Source organism: Vulpes lagopus, chromosome 7, assembly GCF_018345385.1.
Source record: "Vulpes lagopus strain Blue_001 chromosome 7, ASM1834538v1, whole genome shotgun sequence".
Lineage (NCBI taxonomy): Eukaryota > Metazoa > Chordata > Mammalia > Carnivora > Canidae > Vulpes > Vulpes lagopus.
Window position 1 is genome coordinate 45,311,903 of NC_054830.1, and position 16,476 is coordinate 45,328,378.

General features: G+C 40.4%; 1 protein-coding gene across 10 annotated transcripts in view; it reads left to right on the forward strand.

Annotated features, from left to right (window-relative positions):
- ITPR1 (inositol 1,4,5-trisphosphate receptor type 1) overlaps positions 1-16,476 on the forward strand; it is a 319,907-nt gene that overhangs the window by 166,108 nt on the left and 137,323 nt on the right. For 9 of the 10 annotated variants that reach the window (XM_041762302.1, XM_041762300.1, XM_041762301.1 and 6 more), the window contains 10 exons: positions 606-744; positions 1,399-1,453; positions 4,020-4,185; positions 4,278-4,448; positions 4,942-5,007; positions 6,063-6,200; positions 9,714-9,839; positions 11,870-12,070; positions 13,118-13,369; positions 14,596-14,721. In XM_041762302.1, the coding sequence (XP_041618236.1) occupies positions 606-744; positions 1,399-1,453; positions 4,020-4,185; positions 4,278-4,448; positions 4,942-5,007; positions 6,063-6,200; positions 9,714-9,839; positions 11,870-12,070; positions 13,118-13,369; positions 14,596-14,721 (1,440 nt within the window). The remainder of the gene's footprint in view (positions 1-605; positions 745-1,398; positions 1,454-4,019; positions 4,186-4,277; positions 4,449-4,941; positions 5,008-6,062; positions 6,201-9,713; positions 9,840-11,869; positions 12,071-13,117; positions 13,370-14,595; positions 14,722-16,476) is intronic. The other variant, XM_041762303.1, reaches the window with a different exon arrangement.

Consider the following 16,476-nt stretch of genomic DNA (forward strand, 5'->3'; position numbering starts at 1 on the left):
AAATAATGCCAAGCAGTTGGTTTTTTTGTTTTGATTTTTTTTTTTCTTTTTTCTTTTGGCTCTTGCAACAACTGGAAAATGTAACTTGCTTCAGAAGAGAGGGCAAAGGAATGTAAGAAGTAAATGAAGAAGGAACCCAAGAGTTGTTTTATAAATCAAAGGAAACCATCAGAAATGAAAAATATGGACCTTGCTAATTTCTAGTAGTAAAAGCATGCATGTATTTCTGTGTGAATTCTTTTAAATTAAGGCAGCTAACTTCACCCTTCTCAGGGCCCAGAGTTGCGTTTAATAGTTGCTGAAGTCATGTTTTATAGAGGATGGAGTAGGGAGTGAGTGATTTATTGTTCCAATTATTAAATTAATTGTCAGGGTGCTAAAGTTTGTACTAGAAGCTAAGGTGCTATGGACAGACTTGATATACTCCATAGAAGTCTGTTGTTAAAGTAATTGTTGAAATCTAAGCCAAATATTTGGCTCACTTAGTGCTTAAGGTAATTGATGCAGCAGATACCAGGCCCAGCCAGAGTGCAGTGGCTTGGCAGAGTGTTACAGGTGGTATGCTAATGTAACCAATCTGTTTCCATTTCCACTTGAATCTTTAGTTTATTTTGAATGTGAGATTGGATTATAGGATCTCCTGCCTCCTGTGTATATTTAAGAGAGAGTTTGATGAAAGCAATTCCCAGACTTCGGAAACATCCTCTGGAAACAGCAGCCAAGAGGGGCCAAGTAATGTACCAGGTTAGTGATTCCACAATGGGATTTCAGCCATAGAATGGGGTGTGAGTCTAATAAAAACTGAGGATTCCAATAGTACATTCTACAGAAAGGATAAAATACTAATATTTTGAAGTATATTGCAATGGAGAATGAAATCCTAGGAGTTACCTTTTATGGGTAGAGGAATAATTGAAAGAGTTCTGATCTCTTCTGGGTTAGATCTTGTTTCCTTCCATCTTGGAGTCTCTTAGTCATAAGACAGCTGAGAGTTGTAGTGTTGTGGTTACATGAAATGCCAAAAAAAAATTTATTGTCCACTAGCAACTTTTACTCATGATGGAAGTTTTTCCCTGCCCAGGAAATAGTGATAAAGGGAAAGGTGGTGGTAGACACAATTTCACCTCTCAAGGCCTGAGCTTCCTTGGCATGAGGTCATCTGCTCTACTAAGTGGATCATGAGTGGATAGAAAACCAGCAGAAATGTGGAACAGTGCACACCAGAGCCACTGGACAGTGTGATATGGGTTGACCTGGCTTCACAGCTTTATAATACAAGATTCTGAAAGACTTGAGGTTTAACCTATAGGCAGGGACAGGCTATTTTTAGAAAAGTTCACCAACAGCCTATGTTTTTAGGCCTTTCTATATCTGAAACTATGTTCTATAACTTTCCAGGTACTCTTGACTTTGAACACATTGAAGAGCAAGCAGAAGGCATCTTTGGAGGAAGGAAAGTATATTTTCAGTGTTCAGTTTTGTAGGTGGTTCTAAGATTGGGAAGCCTCCTTTTGTGTAGCTCTAAAAGGCTTTTCCCTCATTTTTCTAGGAAACAGCCTTTGGGTTTAGTTTATTTATCGGCTCAGGTCAGAATGATATTAGTTGGCTGTGTCTGTGTGTGAATATCTGTGTGTGTTTCCTGCCTGGGATAGAAAGAATGGAAGTAGGTTTCCCCAAGTGCATGTATTAAAAGATTTTTTTTTTTAATGGTGCAAAATAGAGTTGAAAGAAAGAGGGAATTGAAAACAAAGTGAGGTTAGCAAGATCACGTGTTTCTGCTGCTGGTGGACGCCATTTTTGTCTCTGAGCTCTTTAGAGACCATGCAACAGCAACAACAAAAACATACCTTGTCTCTAACATTAGATGAATGCATGATCCCCCTTTTTAAAAGATCAGATTACTCAATGTTGACTTAAAACATTATTATGAGACTAAAATACCTGTAAGACTCGAATAGCCACAGCTGTTATAAATACCCTATGCACATAGATCTTTGTTAAAAAGATTTTATTTATTTATTTGAGAGAGAGAGAAAGAGCAAGAGAGCACAGGCAGGGGGAGGGGCAGAGGGAGAGAGAGAGAAGCAAACTCCCTGCTAAGCAGGGAGCCCTATACAGGGCTCCATCCCAGGACCCTGAGATCATGAGCTGAGCCAAAGACAGGTGTTTAACCAACTGAGCCACCCAGGCACCCCCACATACTTCTTTCATATACATATTCTTGGTTCAGTTTTCTATTGCTGTGTAACAACTACTCCAGATATTTAGTGGATTTTTTAAAATCCTTTTAGTACATCTCACAATTAAATGGGTTGACTGGGGGAGCTAAGCTGGATGGCTTATCTACTGGCCACTGTTCAGTCTTTTGGGGCTGGTGATTGGAACTGGCACATCCAAGGTTCTTTTACTCAAATTTCTGGCTCCTTGGTAGAAATATATGTAAGACTGGGAACTCTCTCTCTCTCTCTCTCTCTCTCTCTCTCTCTCTCTCTCTCTCCTTCCCTTCCTCTCTCTCTACAGGAATGTCTTAGGCTTCTTTGTAGCATGGTGACTGGCTCTAAGTGCAAAGATCCCAACAGGATAGGCCAACAGTATACAACACTAATCAAATCTGCTTTTATCATGTTACTAATATCCTATTGGTCAAAGCAGATCACATAGCTGAAGGCCCTGTCACTGTGGGAGGGGCCTACATAAGGAGGTATATACCAGGATGATCTGTTTTACTGGAGGACACCAATGTTGGCAGTCTACCCCAGTGCTTAATGTAAAACCAAAGAAATTCGAAATAGCAATATTATTTGCTATGATGAAAGATGTTTTTCTGAAACAGAGTACATTGAGTTCAGCGTGATTATATTCCCGTGTGCTCTGTGGTATCTCAACTTTCCCATCATTTTCTAATATTGAGCATCAGTGAAATTGTCTTCACACCTTTTTGGACCATGTAGCATGAATAGAATATTTTCCTGTGAAGTCCTCTCCGTGCTTTTCTTGCTAACCTGCAAGCATGAAGGTCTCAACATTTGGCATTCGTTGGATTGTAAGTATAATATAGCCACAATCATTGAGTGGCAATGCTCAGTTATGCGGTGGTCTGCCACTTGATCCAGGCCTTGGTCAATAATTTTTTAATTATATAAATAACACATAGTTATCATAGACACTGAGATAACCTCTGACAGTTTGCTAATTAATCTCAGTTGAAGGACACTGGGTTGTCGTGATTCGTGGCGACACTCCTCAAAGTGGGGTCTGCAGACTGCTTGCTGCCAGTTTGGGACATAAGTACAGAACATGAGAGGAGGGACACCTGGGTGGTTCAGTGGTCAAGCATCTGCCTTCAGCTCAGACAAGATCCTGGAGTCCCAGGATTGAGTTCCTCATTGGGCTCCCTTTAGGGAGCCTGCTTCTCCCTCTGCCTGTGTCTTTGCCTCTCTCTGTCTCTCATGAATAAATAAGTAAAATCTTTAAAAAAAAAAAAAAAAAAGAGGAATCGTTTGAGCACTTTTACAGTAACCTGACACTGCCATATCTAAGTGCATGACCAGTGGACGTAGTATAGACTGAGACGTCAGTTAGCTGTGAAGGTGGAAATAAAAGCAACTGGTCCTTTACCACAGGTACTTTGGTAGGCACAGACTTACAGCATCTTAAATAAAAAATCAACTACTAATTTAGGAGAAACACAGCTGTGTGCAGTTTTCCCACCATAGATGAGACCTAGAAGAAGAACACTCAAATCGAGGAGCTGGGAATCTGGATAAAAAAGCCAGTTCCTGTCACTGTGGGAAGGTGGGGACTTTGATTTACAATTGGACAGTGGTGAGATCTTCATTGTTCCCTCACCTCTTAAGATAGTTGAAGTTAAAACAGTAGTGTGTTATTACAGAAGCTCATTAAAACTCAAGCCTGCTGAGGTTGACTGTGGGGTTAGAACTCTGACTGGTTGGTGAGTCTGTGTGACAGAAGGGTGCGTGTGGCTTATCTGGCCTCTCCCCTTCCACGCACTCCTGTAGTGAGGAGAACACCCCCCTGGACTTGGATGACCATGGAGGCAGAACCTTCCTCCGAGTCTTGCTGCACTTGACGATGCATGACTACCCACCCCTGGTGTCAGGGGCCCTGCAGCTGCTCTTTCGGCACTTCAGTCAGAGGCAGGAGGTCCTGCAGGCCTTCAAACAGGTAGCTGGGCTGCCATTCCTGTGTGTGTGTGTTCATTTTTGTTGACCGTCCAAGAGGCTGTTGTGCACCACTGATACATCCTGTCTGTTCAGGTTCAGCTGCTTGTTACCAGCCAAGATGTCGACAACTACAAACAGATCAAACAAGACTTGGATCAGCTGAGATCCATTGTGGAAAAGTCGGAGCTCTGGGTTTACAAAGGGCAGGGCCCTGACGAGGCCATGGATGGTGCCTCTGGGGAGAATGAACATAAGAAAACAGAGGTGAGTGGAACGCCGCTCATGCTGCCAGAGCAGTTGGATGAGCTCCTCAAACAAGGGAATTTCCTCCTCTGGTTTTCAGTAGAAGTGCAGATTGTAGGATGAGCTTTATTCTCAAGAGATCTGCTTGTTAAGTGGCTGAAGTAACAGCCATTCTCCTAGGAAATAAGCTGCAAAATGGAAATTTAGCTACTTCTTCCATGTCACCTTGGACCGTGGGGGAATAGACTTTGTTGTTGAGTAGATTAGCACCATATTTCCCTTGCAGACCCCCCTGGGGAAGAACCTATTCTCAGTAGGCTGGCCATCATCCTCTCCCACCTCAGTGATATGTCAGAAAGGAGATGTTGAGCAAGTGACTCAGGCTGAAACCCAGCATGGCTGTAGAAAAACTGTCAAACTCTCATTGTTTCCTAAATGCTGATGCCATTCCGAACAAACAGACCTATTGCCCAAGGGCCGAACAAACCACACTTACATTTATTTTGGTCCTTAGGAGGGGCATAACAAGTCACAAAAGCATGAGAGCACCAGTAGCTACAACTACAGGGTGGTGAAAGAGGTAAGTAGCCTCCTGCCTTTTTTTTCCCTCCTTTATTAATTCTCCAAGGAGCTACAGTTTTTGATAGTCAAGCTGAAGGTGCAAACACTTCAGCTTTTTTCTTCATGTAAAGTTAAACAGGGAGAAAGAAGCTTGCAGAGGTTACATACATGGGTTTTTGGTTCAGATCTTGGTTCAAATCATCCTATGCCACTTTTATCTGTAGTCCTCAATTTTCTCACTTTTTATAGGTTCAGCCATCACCTATATTTATATAGGTTTATAAGGGACCAAAGGATTCATTGATATCATTGTCAAGGCTTTATCTCAGTGGACAGCATATAGTGTCCCCCAATTAGGGCTCTAGTTCTTTAGAATTCTTTGCATAATGTGGTTCAAAGTTGGGAGGTTGGGAGCTTTGTGGGTTTTTTTTTTTTTGGTTTTTTTTTTTGTTTGTTTTTTAAACCCAGAGCAAACTCTTCCCCAGTCCCTGGCAATGATGCTGAGTCTCACCATTTTAGAACTTTCTGAAACTACCCCACTTTTGGTTGAAGCCATAATCCACTTCACACTCTGGAAGAGCATGTTCTTAGCCATGTTGAGATTTGGTTTGATGGATTTACAGGGATACTACATATTGAAGGAATCTCCCTCATTTTAGGTGTTTAGTGTGCTGTGATCACTTCTGCCTCCCTGCCCATGACCAGTGCCTACAGTTTTTTCTCAGTCATGCTTCCTAGTTTTCTAAAATTGATTTCTTTCATTTTTTTCAAAAAAAATATTGTCTGGCTTTACTGAGGTATAATTGACAAAAAAAAATTTGAAATCTCACTAAAACATGTCACACAATAATTTGATAGATATACCCTGTGGAATGATTCCCACAATCAAGTTAATTAATATATCCATCATCTCACACAACAAACGCTTTTGAGGTGGGCGAGAACACGGTTTACTCTCAGCAAATTTCACATATACGGTATAACTTTATTGACTGTTGTCACTGTGCTGTACATCGGAGCTCAGAACTGAGATGTTGGTCAGAGGTACACACTGTGGATCTTTCTTTCTGACAGATTCTGATTCGACTCAGCAAACTCTGTGTTCAGGAGAGTGCCTCTGTGAGGAAGAGCAGGAAGCAGCAGCAGCGCCTGCTCCGGAACATGGGTGCACACGCCGTGGTGCTGGAGCTGCTACAGATTCCCTACGAGAAGGTGAGCGAGTCCCCTCCTGTGGCTGCTGCTCCCCAGAGTGGGGCAGATCCCTGGGTTTTCCTAAATTCTTCTTATTAGGATATCATTGGCGAATACATGAAGCTGAAGTGAATATAAGGCATATCTGGGCCACCTGTATGAAACATTATAAAATTCCATTGCCCATAACCTGCCTCCTGTTTTAAGATTTTATTTTATTTTTATTTTTTTTTTTAAATTTTTATTTATTTATGATAGTCACAGAGAGAGAGAGAGAGGCAGAGACACAGGCAGAGGGAGAAGCAGGCTCCATGCCCCGGGAGCCCGACGTGGGATTCGATCCTGGGTCTCCAGGATCGCGCCCTGGGCCAAAGGCAGGCGCCAAACCGCTGCGCCACCCAGGGTTCCCTGTTTTAAGATTTTTTTTTTTTTTAAAGATTTTATTTATTCATGATAGTCACACAGAGAGAGGCAGAGAGGCAGAGACACAGGCAGAGGGAGAAGCAGGCTCCATGCCCCGGGAGCCCGACGTGGGATTCGATCCTGGGTCTCCAGGATCGCGCCCCGGGCCAAAGGCAGGCGCCAAACCGCTGCGCCACCCAGGGATCCTTTTTTTTTTCTTTTTTTTTTTTTTCTGTTTTAAGATTTTAAATAAGAGTCCATTAATTCTCCCCTCCTTCCCACACCACACTGGGTGCAAAGGTTGGACAGCTCTACCTGCACGTGGGCTTGTGCTCCACAGTGTCCTCTGCAGATGCCATCCAGGCAGTTTAAGCACTACAGGTTACTAAATGCATGTGGGATTTTGGGGCTTACCCACTTCTGAGGTCCTCAGCAGCGTGCTGACATCTGGTCAAGTATTTGGATATATCAGGTGATACTTTGCTCTAAGTCCTTTTCTCCTGTTAGAAGTTATACTCTCTGTCCCGTTTTTTCATTTGTCATTTTTAGCATTTGGCCTGGACATGATAGGGTTTAGGGAAGTAGAGCAATAGTGCTTTGCACTGTGCAGCCTAACAGGGCATTTTCAAAAGCGTCTATTCACTTTCAAAATCCAGTGCAGTTGTCATGGTGTTCCCATTTGACAGATCAGAAGACTGAGGCTTGGGGAACTTTAGAGTCCCAGGGCATGGACTTCTGTCTCTTGAGTTTACCAGAGGCTGCCAGAGAAACTTGCCAGTGAAGAGTTGCCTAAAGGTGGCTCACTGCTAGTGCCTTCAGGGCACCAGGCATGGCACGGAGTAATTTTCATTTACCAGTTCATTTAATCCTTAAGACAGCACATGAGATAGGTCATACTTGGAGTAGCTCCACTTGAGAAGACTGTGACCAGAGGTTCAATACTTTGCCTACTTGGCCCAGCAACACATAGCAGAGCCCGCTCTGCTCAGTTATAGTGCAGTCGAGGTCTTATTTGCTATACCTGCTGCCCTGTGCTCAAGGAAGTTCTTGGTGAAGGCCACCACCATGGGCATGGGGACCATGTGATTCAGGCTAGCCAAGCCTTTCAGTAGGCACAAATAAAGTATACGTTTAATTCCTCTAGTAGGTCAGGACCTTAACTAACTTCAAATTAATTACAAGTGTGCATGTCATCCAAGTTTGATTGACATTTAGACTAGAACCAGCAAGTTGATTTACCTTGCTATGTGTAAAGAATGTGAAGACGTAGTTTGCTGGCCTTATTTTTGCCTCATAATATCATCAGTTTCCTGAAAGAAAGATATCCATCCATAGAGTAGTAGAGTAACGAATAGGTAACCTGATTTGGTTGGAATTGGTGGTAGAACAGTGTGTGTGTGTGCGCGTGTGTGACTCTGGATGAGAGCAGATATACCTTCTGGTTATGTGAGGTCTTTAGAGCTTGCCTGCCTTGTAAAATCCATTTCACATGATGAAGCCTTTAGTTTCCATGAGCCCCAGCAGAGTCTCCCTTTAGCTGAAGAAGTCAAAGAGTACAGAACTGTTTGAGATTACTGCTGTCAACCAGCAGGGTCTCCCTGTCCCAAGGCCTCTGATTTCTAAGAGTTGGAAGGTATGCCACTTTCTCTGTTAGTGGGAGACAAATGTAGTATCTACTTTGTTGTATGGGGATTTGCTATTAATGTCCCCCTAAACTTGCTCGTTTTAGATTGTTAAAGCTGGTAGCTCAGATTCCTTCTGTTAGTTGTTCTGACAGATGTGTCCTGTTTTCTCCCAGGATTATTATCTAGACCATGGTGAGCAAACTGCAGACATGAACCAAATCTAGCCCACCACCTGTTTTTATACAGCATATTAGCTAAGAATGATTGTTCCATTTTTAAATAGTTATATTCTTAGTGGTACCAGCCTAATGTCCTCTCTTTTGCTTTTTGACCCACAAAGCCTAGAGTATCTGTCTGAACCTTGGTCTAGAGCAAAACCAATAGTTAACATTGATTGTGTGATTACCATCTGAACACTTGACATGGATTTTGTCACTTAATCTTCACGACAACCATATGAAGTGTGCATTTGTATTACCTCCATCTTACAGATGAGGAGACGGAGGCCTTGAAGAGTTAAGTAGCTTGCCCAACATCATCCAGTGGTGAGTGGTAGATCCAGGATAAGAGCTAAGCAGTCTGGTTTCAGGGCCTGCCTTCCTAACTGCTAGACTCTCTGGCCTCTGAAAAGAGGTAGTATAAATGAGAAGACATAGGGAGGCTACCGTGGGCTAAATGAATAGGAGGGATGATTCTGTTACTGGAATTCTCCTTTCATTTTTACTGTATTAAAAGTTTTCTTGTTTAGAATCGGTCAGTAGGTTTTAATCCATTTTCTTATCATGGGGCATCTAATGCTTTACAACTACTGAGTATTTGTTTATTACTGTAGGAAATGAGAATCACATAATCAGCTGTGTGAAATGCCTGGGGCAAGTATTATCCCATCTTGCAGATGGAAAAACTAACTCTTAGGTTAAATTTGATGCTGGGGTGACAAGGAAAGGAATATGACAGGTATATTTGCCTAGATTTATAATCTAAAGATATTTCTAGACTAATGTGTTATCTCTTGCCAAAAGTTAATGCATACATGCATATGTTAGGCAGATTAAAAAGGTTGAGCCCAAGAGCTGGGGTGATGTAGGCTCACCACCAGTGATCAGTCAGCTTCTGCTCTGCTTTCACTCTGTTCTCAGAAATGGGGGATTCAGAAATTTCGGAAATTGCTAGAAATGGAATCCAGAGATTCCCTCTCAGCTTCCACTCTGTATTGCATTTTTCTCAAATAATTTTTGTAATCTGCCAGCTAGTGGAAGAGAACATAAGAGAATTATTAAACTTATTCAAGTTACTGGCTTCTTGCAGTTTCAGCAGTGCAGCACCCCAATATTTTCACACAACACGCACTCAGGACACACCTTCAGAACTCCACTTGGCAGGTGATGGATGTGTCATAGAATGAGGTCTGCTGGCCTAGCAATATGTGCTGTCTCCTACTGACCTTATCTTGTCCACAGCCTGGCCCTATTTTCAACCTGTTTTTCATCTCCCTCCTTACATATAGGCTGAAGATACCAAGATGCAGGAGATAATGAGGCTGGCTCATGAATTTCTGCAGAATTTCTGTGCAGGCAACCAGCAGAATCAAGCCTTGCTACACAAACACATAAACCTGTTTCTCAACCCAGGGGTAAGAGTTAAGGCTGGTTTGGAAACCTGTGAGGGGAGGAGGGCAGGAAGCAGTAAGAAGAGCAACTTGTGCTTTTGCTATTGTGACCATGGGGACTTGTTATAACGCAACATTCATTCCAAGGGGAACATTGGGACCAACTCTCAGGAGGACATAAATACTCCCCATCTTTTTAGGGGAGAAGGCAGGAAAGGAAGGGAGGAGATGGTAGGGCAATGTAAGATATTTATATTTTCTCTTAATATTCTTCATTACATCAAATTTTAGCACCAAAGAGTTGCTGGTTCTCACTCTCTAGCCATATCCTTCTGAGATCATGCATAAAGTTTTCTGTATACATAATACATTATGTACATACAAATATATATTCATATAAAGCATAATTGTTTGTAAGATATATTTTAAAAGTATATGTTGTGCATTTTTTTAAAGAAAAATGGTGATGGACTCTGCACTTGATTTTGGACTTTGCTTTTTTCACTTAATACATTGTGGCTGTTTTTGCAAGTCATAGATATATAAGTTTTTCTCATTTTTGATGAGAATATGTAATGGCTACACGGCATTCCATAGTTTGGCTGTAACTTTTTAAAAGCCATCCCCATATTAGTGAACATTTAGGCAATGTCTACTGGCTTTGTAAATCTTTCTACAGAGGACATCCTTATAAATACACGTGCATACACACATTCGTTAGGACTGCTGAGCTTTGGAGGAAAGGACTGCTAGACTAGGGAGTAATACTCCCTCTTTGTTATGTATGGGAAAAGAAAAGACAGAAGATAAAAAGTTTAAAGTCCCCTGCCTCACACTAAACATAAAACTCAGTTACTCTGGGTTAAAAAAAACAAAACAAAAACACAGAATAATCTTCCTAGAAGATAACATGAAAATATCTTGATGACCTGGTGGTAATTGAAGTTTGATTACACAGTATACAAACAGCACTAATTATAAAGGAACATATCAATAAACTGGACTTCTTTTAAAAGTTCGGTTCACCAAATGACATCATTAAGATCATCCACAGGCAAACCAGAGGGTGGGAGAAGACATTTGCATTGCATGTGTCCAGTAAAGAAGTCCTATCCGGAATGTATAACAAACTCAAAAAAGTCAATAATGAAAAGGACAACCCACTTTTTTTAAATGGGTAAAAAAAAAAGTTTAAAATGAAATCATCCATAGAGGAAATCTAGACAACAGGACAAGGTAATCGGCAGAGAAGTATAAATTAACTAAAATTTGCACAACAAAGTATGACTAAGACCAAAAACACCAACAACACTATAAATCTGCAAGGGTGTGGAAAAGCTGTAGTGTAAAATGGAAATTGTTCTCATTTTTTGAAAGCTGTTGGGCAGTACTTTACCAAGCTAGACGTTTATGCTCTACAACCCAGCAATTCCACTCTTGGGTGTAAACCCAACAGAAATGCACATATATGAAAGTTTACCAGAAGACACATTCAGGAATGCCCAAAGCAGCACTATTTGTACTGAGTGTAGTATTAACTACTTATCTAAAACTGGACACGCCCCCAAATGCCCATGAGCAATAGACTAGATAAGCACATTGTAGTTTATTCATGCCACGGACTATACATAGCACTGACCATGAGCAAACTGCTGGTACATGCAACAACATGTTGACAGCATTGCAAATTTACTATTGAGCAAAAGAAACCAGACAGGAGAGAGTATATGAGGCTCAAAAGCAGGCAAAACTCATCTGTGGTTGCAGAAATCAAAACGGGAGTTAAATTGGGTGGCGAGGCATTTCGTTTCTTAATCTGGGTGCTGGGGTTTCCTGTGTAGTTCATTGAGTTGAATACTAGTGATTTGTTTCCCTTTCTGTGTGTTTATTATGATTTAAAAAGATGGCAGAAAGTGAGAAAGGAGAATACCTCTTTGTGGGTTTAAATTCTTCTCTTTGTGTGTTTTGGTAGACTATCTTTTTCACTTTGTACTCTGCTCTAGCCACAGAGTTTTGACCATTTCCTTGTGCTCCTGCCCTCACTCTTGTGCCAGATCCTGGAGGCAGTAACCATGCAGCACATCTTCATGAACAATTTCCAGCTCTGCAGTGAGATCAACGAGAGAGTTGTCCAGCACTTTGTCCACTGCATTGAGACTCATGGTCGAAATGTCCAGTACATAAAGTTCTTGCAGACGATCGTCAAAGCAGAAGGGAAATTCATCAAAAAGTGCCAAGACATGGTCATGGCTGAGGTGACATTTGCATTTATAATCCTATCTAATAAAAAACATAGGATTCCGGTGGAAGGTAGAGTACTGTAATTAAAAGAATTGATCTGGGATATGATTGTAGGCCATCCTACTTTACTGGAGGTGTGACTGTTGACTTCCCCAACCCTAAGTGTGCCTTCCTATAAAATGATGGTGTGGTGGTATTAGCTGAGATGCCAACTTAGTGAAATAATAGTGACAATAATAGCTAAGATTTACTGGAAGCCTGCGATACCCTAGTCACCGTTCTAATCAGTTTGCATGTAATCATTTATTTAATCTCATGACACAGCACCATGAGTTAGGTATCATCTTTGTCCTCAGTTTTACAGACAAAACTGAGGCACAGTGAGGTTAGATAATCCATGTGGAGTATTTATCACAGTATCTGGCACCTAATTAGAGCTTATAAAGGTGAGTTGTTCCTATGTAAATATTACTGTATTTGTTTTGACTTCTGTGCCAGCCCTTTTTGGATCTTCTGTATTTCATGGAGTGCTGAAATTGATTTAATCTTAAGTAGATTTATGAGAAGCCCTATACAGTCCTGGGGACAAGGTATAAGTAAGAATGCCTTGATTTTTTGATGAGGTTGAAAGGAAGGTGTATCTTAATGAGAAGTGGATAATTTGTAAGTGTGAAGAGAGAAAGCAGTGCATGAAAGAGTCATAAGAGTTATTACTTTTCAAGCATAAAAAGATGGAAATGGTTTTAAAAAGAAAAATCATAGCCTATTAGGTTGGAAATGCAAGTGTAAACTTAAAATACACATTTCCACTTGATACATGAGTGCTGGTCTGCAGACTTTCTCTTCCTTTGATAGTTTTTTAAGGCCTCTGTCATATACCTGAATCTGTTGATTGAAACGATGAATGAAATTTAGATGAGTTCAATAATATAGGTGAGACTGGTTTTGGAAAGCAGATGCTGGCAGAGCATCTCTATTTCTCTGCAAATAGATATTTTTTAAATGGTGTCCCCACCTCCTCTGCAGGCTTGTAATATAAACAAGCCCTGTTCTTTTTATAGCTTGTTAATTCGGGAGAGGACGTCCTCGTGTTCTACAACGACAGAGCCTCTTTCCAGACCCTGATCCAGATGATGAGGTCAGAGCGGGACCGGATGGATGAGAACAGCCCTCTCATGTACCATATCCACCTGGTGGAGCTCTTGGCCGTGTGTACCGAGGGCAAGAACGTTTACACAGAGATAAAGTGCAACTCTCTGCTCCCACTGGATGACATCGTCCGCGTCGTGACCCATGAGGACTGCATCCCTGAGGTGAGCAAGCCTTTCTCATGGCTCTGCACATGGCGTGTGGAGCTGTGGCTGGCCTAGATGAGACCTCATGGGGCAGAGACCTGCAGCTCATTTCATACTGAGATTTCAGTTGGTGGAAACATTGTCTCGAATGCCAATTATGTGGATGAAGAAAGTTGGGGGGATGTTAAGTCTTTCCTGTGGTCTCCTTGAGAAGACTGGGAATCTGCTGCTGTGCTTCTGCTCTTGGAAACTTAATAATTCAGCCTGTTGAGCAAAGAGAATTTGATTGGAATGAATATTTGAAAAATGAGATTGAATGGGTTGAGATATAGTTCATGAGCATGTAAGACATATTCTGCAGGTTTATTCTTTAAAATGAAAATTTGTGTTGCAAAAATAATGAATGACGATTATAAAATATTGAGAAACTATATGTAACCAGTAGGAGACTTAAAAAATTCCACCACCCATAATAAATACCCATTAGGTTTTGGAAAGGATTCCGTCCAAGCTTTCCATTTCCTTGCATATGTATATTGGCTAGTAACAGAAACGACAACAACAAAAAAGTGGATCATTTGGTATATGGTTTGCCTTTGTATGTTTAAAATATATACTGTTAATTTATGTCTTAGACTAAATATACATATATTTAGAGCATATGTAGTATGTATCTCATATATATTACTGTGTTTTAGAGGATTCTTTTGAAAAGTTAATACATTTTGAAAAGTTCAAATAAAAGAGACTGTAAGTGAGTTAACTATGAAAAATCTTCTAATCTGTCCCTTCCCGCCCCACAGAAAATCATTTATTATGTTCTTGTACCTCCTTCTAGAATTCTGTATATAGACATTCCTCCACTCCCTCCCTCCTCCTCCTTTTTTAAACACAAAAGGTGATATTCTGTGTACACTATTCTTCTTTTCATATCAGTCCATAAAGAGATTTCACATTCCTTTTTTATAGTTACTTAAAAACTTTATTGTATGGATGTACTGTAATTGCCCTACATGGTTGTTCACCTGACTTATGTGGATATAATGAGATGGTTATAACTGGTGATTTTAATGAAGGAGAAAATGACAAGATTGTGTTTTTATCACACAGCATTTTATCAGACTTTTGGACTCTTATTTACCTGATAGATGAAAATGATTGTTCTGACATAGTTTTGATTTGCATTTCTCTTATTCCACGTATATCAAATTGGTTTTTCCAGAAAGGTCTGTTTCTATCTCCAGGTTAAAATTGCATACATTAACTTCCTTAATCACTGCTATGTGGATACGGAGGTGGAAATGAAGGAGATTTACACCAGCAATCACATGTGGAAATTGTTTGAGAATTTCCTCGTAGACATCTGCAGGGTAAGGCTTTCTGGAATGGAGGGGTAGAGCAGAAGTGTGTGTTCATGCATGTCTGGACATCCTTATGCAGGCATCAAGAAAATATCCACATAATTTCAGCTTGCTAATGTAAGGCACAGGGAGGCAGATGTGGCTCTTATCCTTGCACATGTCTCATTTCTTTCTACCTTTTACTCCTAGCAGAGAATAGATTTTATTCATCCCATGTCAGGGAAGATAGATTACTTCTGCTTTTCCTTTCATCCCTTATGAATTGATTTGTGAATAATAATCTGAGACAAATTAAAACCACATTTATAAGTTTTCTTTTCCATGATGATATTTCTCCTCGGACACCTTCCTGAGCTTGAGCATTTCTCTCCTCCAGTGTGGTGTCGAGGATTCTGTAAAGCACTTGCCTTTGCATCTGTTTTCCTACCCAGCAGTTGGGTGGGGCTTCATAGTCTTGATTTGTTTTTGCTCTAAGCTTAACATTAATTCTAAGCCCACAAGACCTACTACCTAACAAGGCATACCATATATTGAGTATGAGGTTTGTGGTGGTGGATTTGGGGTAGAAGTGCCAGTAACCAAGAAAGAATAATTTTGAGACGAATCTTAATTTTGGAAACATAATGTGAAGTGCATTGTAGAGTCCTAGATAGTCATATTTTCTGCTTCATGGTACAGTTACCAGTATAAGACAAAGAATGTACAAGAACTTGTTTTATTCCTAATCAAGGACTTTATTTCATAATACTCAGGTATTGGTATCATAGACATATATGTATTTTTTAAATCTTGAATTCCCCCTAGTCTTTTAACCCCATAAATCTAGGTTTTAGAGATTGTAATGGAAGGCCTGTTTCATTTTGATTTTATATATTTTTTTAAAGTAGCTTCTACACCTGTCTTGGAGCCCAGTGTGGGACTTAAACTCATGACACTGAGATCAAGACCTGAGCTGAGATCCAAAGTCAGAGTCTTAACTGACTGAGCCACTCAGGCACCCCTGCTTTGTTTTGTTTTGTTTTGTTTTGTTTTGTTTTGTTTTTTAATCAGGGATGAGCAGAGTTTTCTGGAAAGGACCAGATATTAAATACGTTCAGCTTTGTGGGGCATCTGGTCTCTATCACAACTACTCAACTCTGCCCTGGTAGTTTGAAAGCAGCCATGACAATATGTAAACATGTAGGCATGGCTGTGTTCCAATAAAACTTTATTCATAAAAGCAGCCACCTTAACTTTGCTGACCTCTACATGACATTATTCAGAAAGGTAAAATCAGTAACTAACTTCATTCTCTTTATTTGCCTACAAACTGCTCAGCATTAAGCTTAGAACATGGTAGTTAGTTAATAAAACTTGATTCTTGTTTGCTGTTCATAAATTTTTATTATAAGCAATGTTAGTGTCTCAAACTGTAGGACTATTGAATTTGGTAATATAACTTGATTTTTAAAAATGTATTTTCTAAACCTTTTCTTTTAAATATCTGATCTTATTTTAAGCAGCAAAATTAAGTAGAATCAAGTAAAATCTGATGTCTCTTCTTATCCCAAAACTTAAAGGCAGTGACTCTGACTCACAGCCCACTACTTTCAACAGCATTGCAAATCAGTAACTTTTTTAAAAAAATTTAAATTGTATTTAAATTCAACTAACATATAATGCATTCAGAAGTTGAGGTCACTGATTCATCAGTCTTATGTAACACCCAGTGCTCATTATATCACATGCCCTCTTTAATGTCCATCACCCAGTTACCCTGTCCCC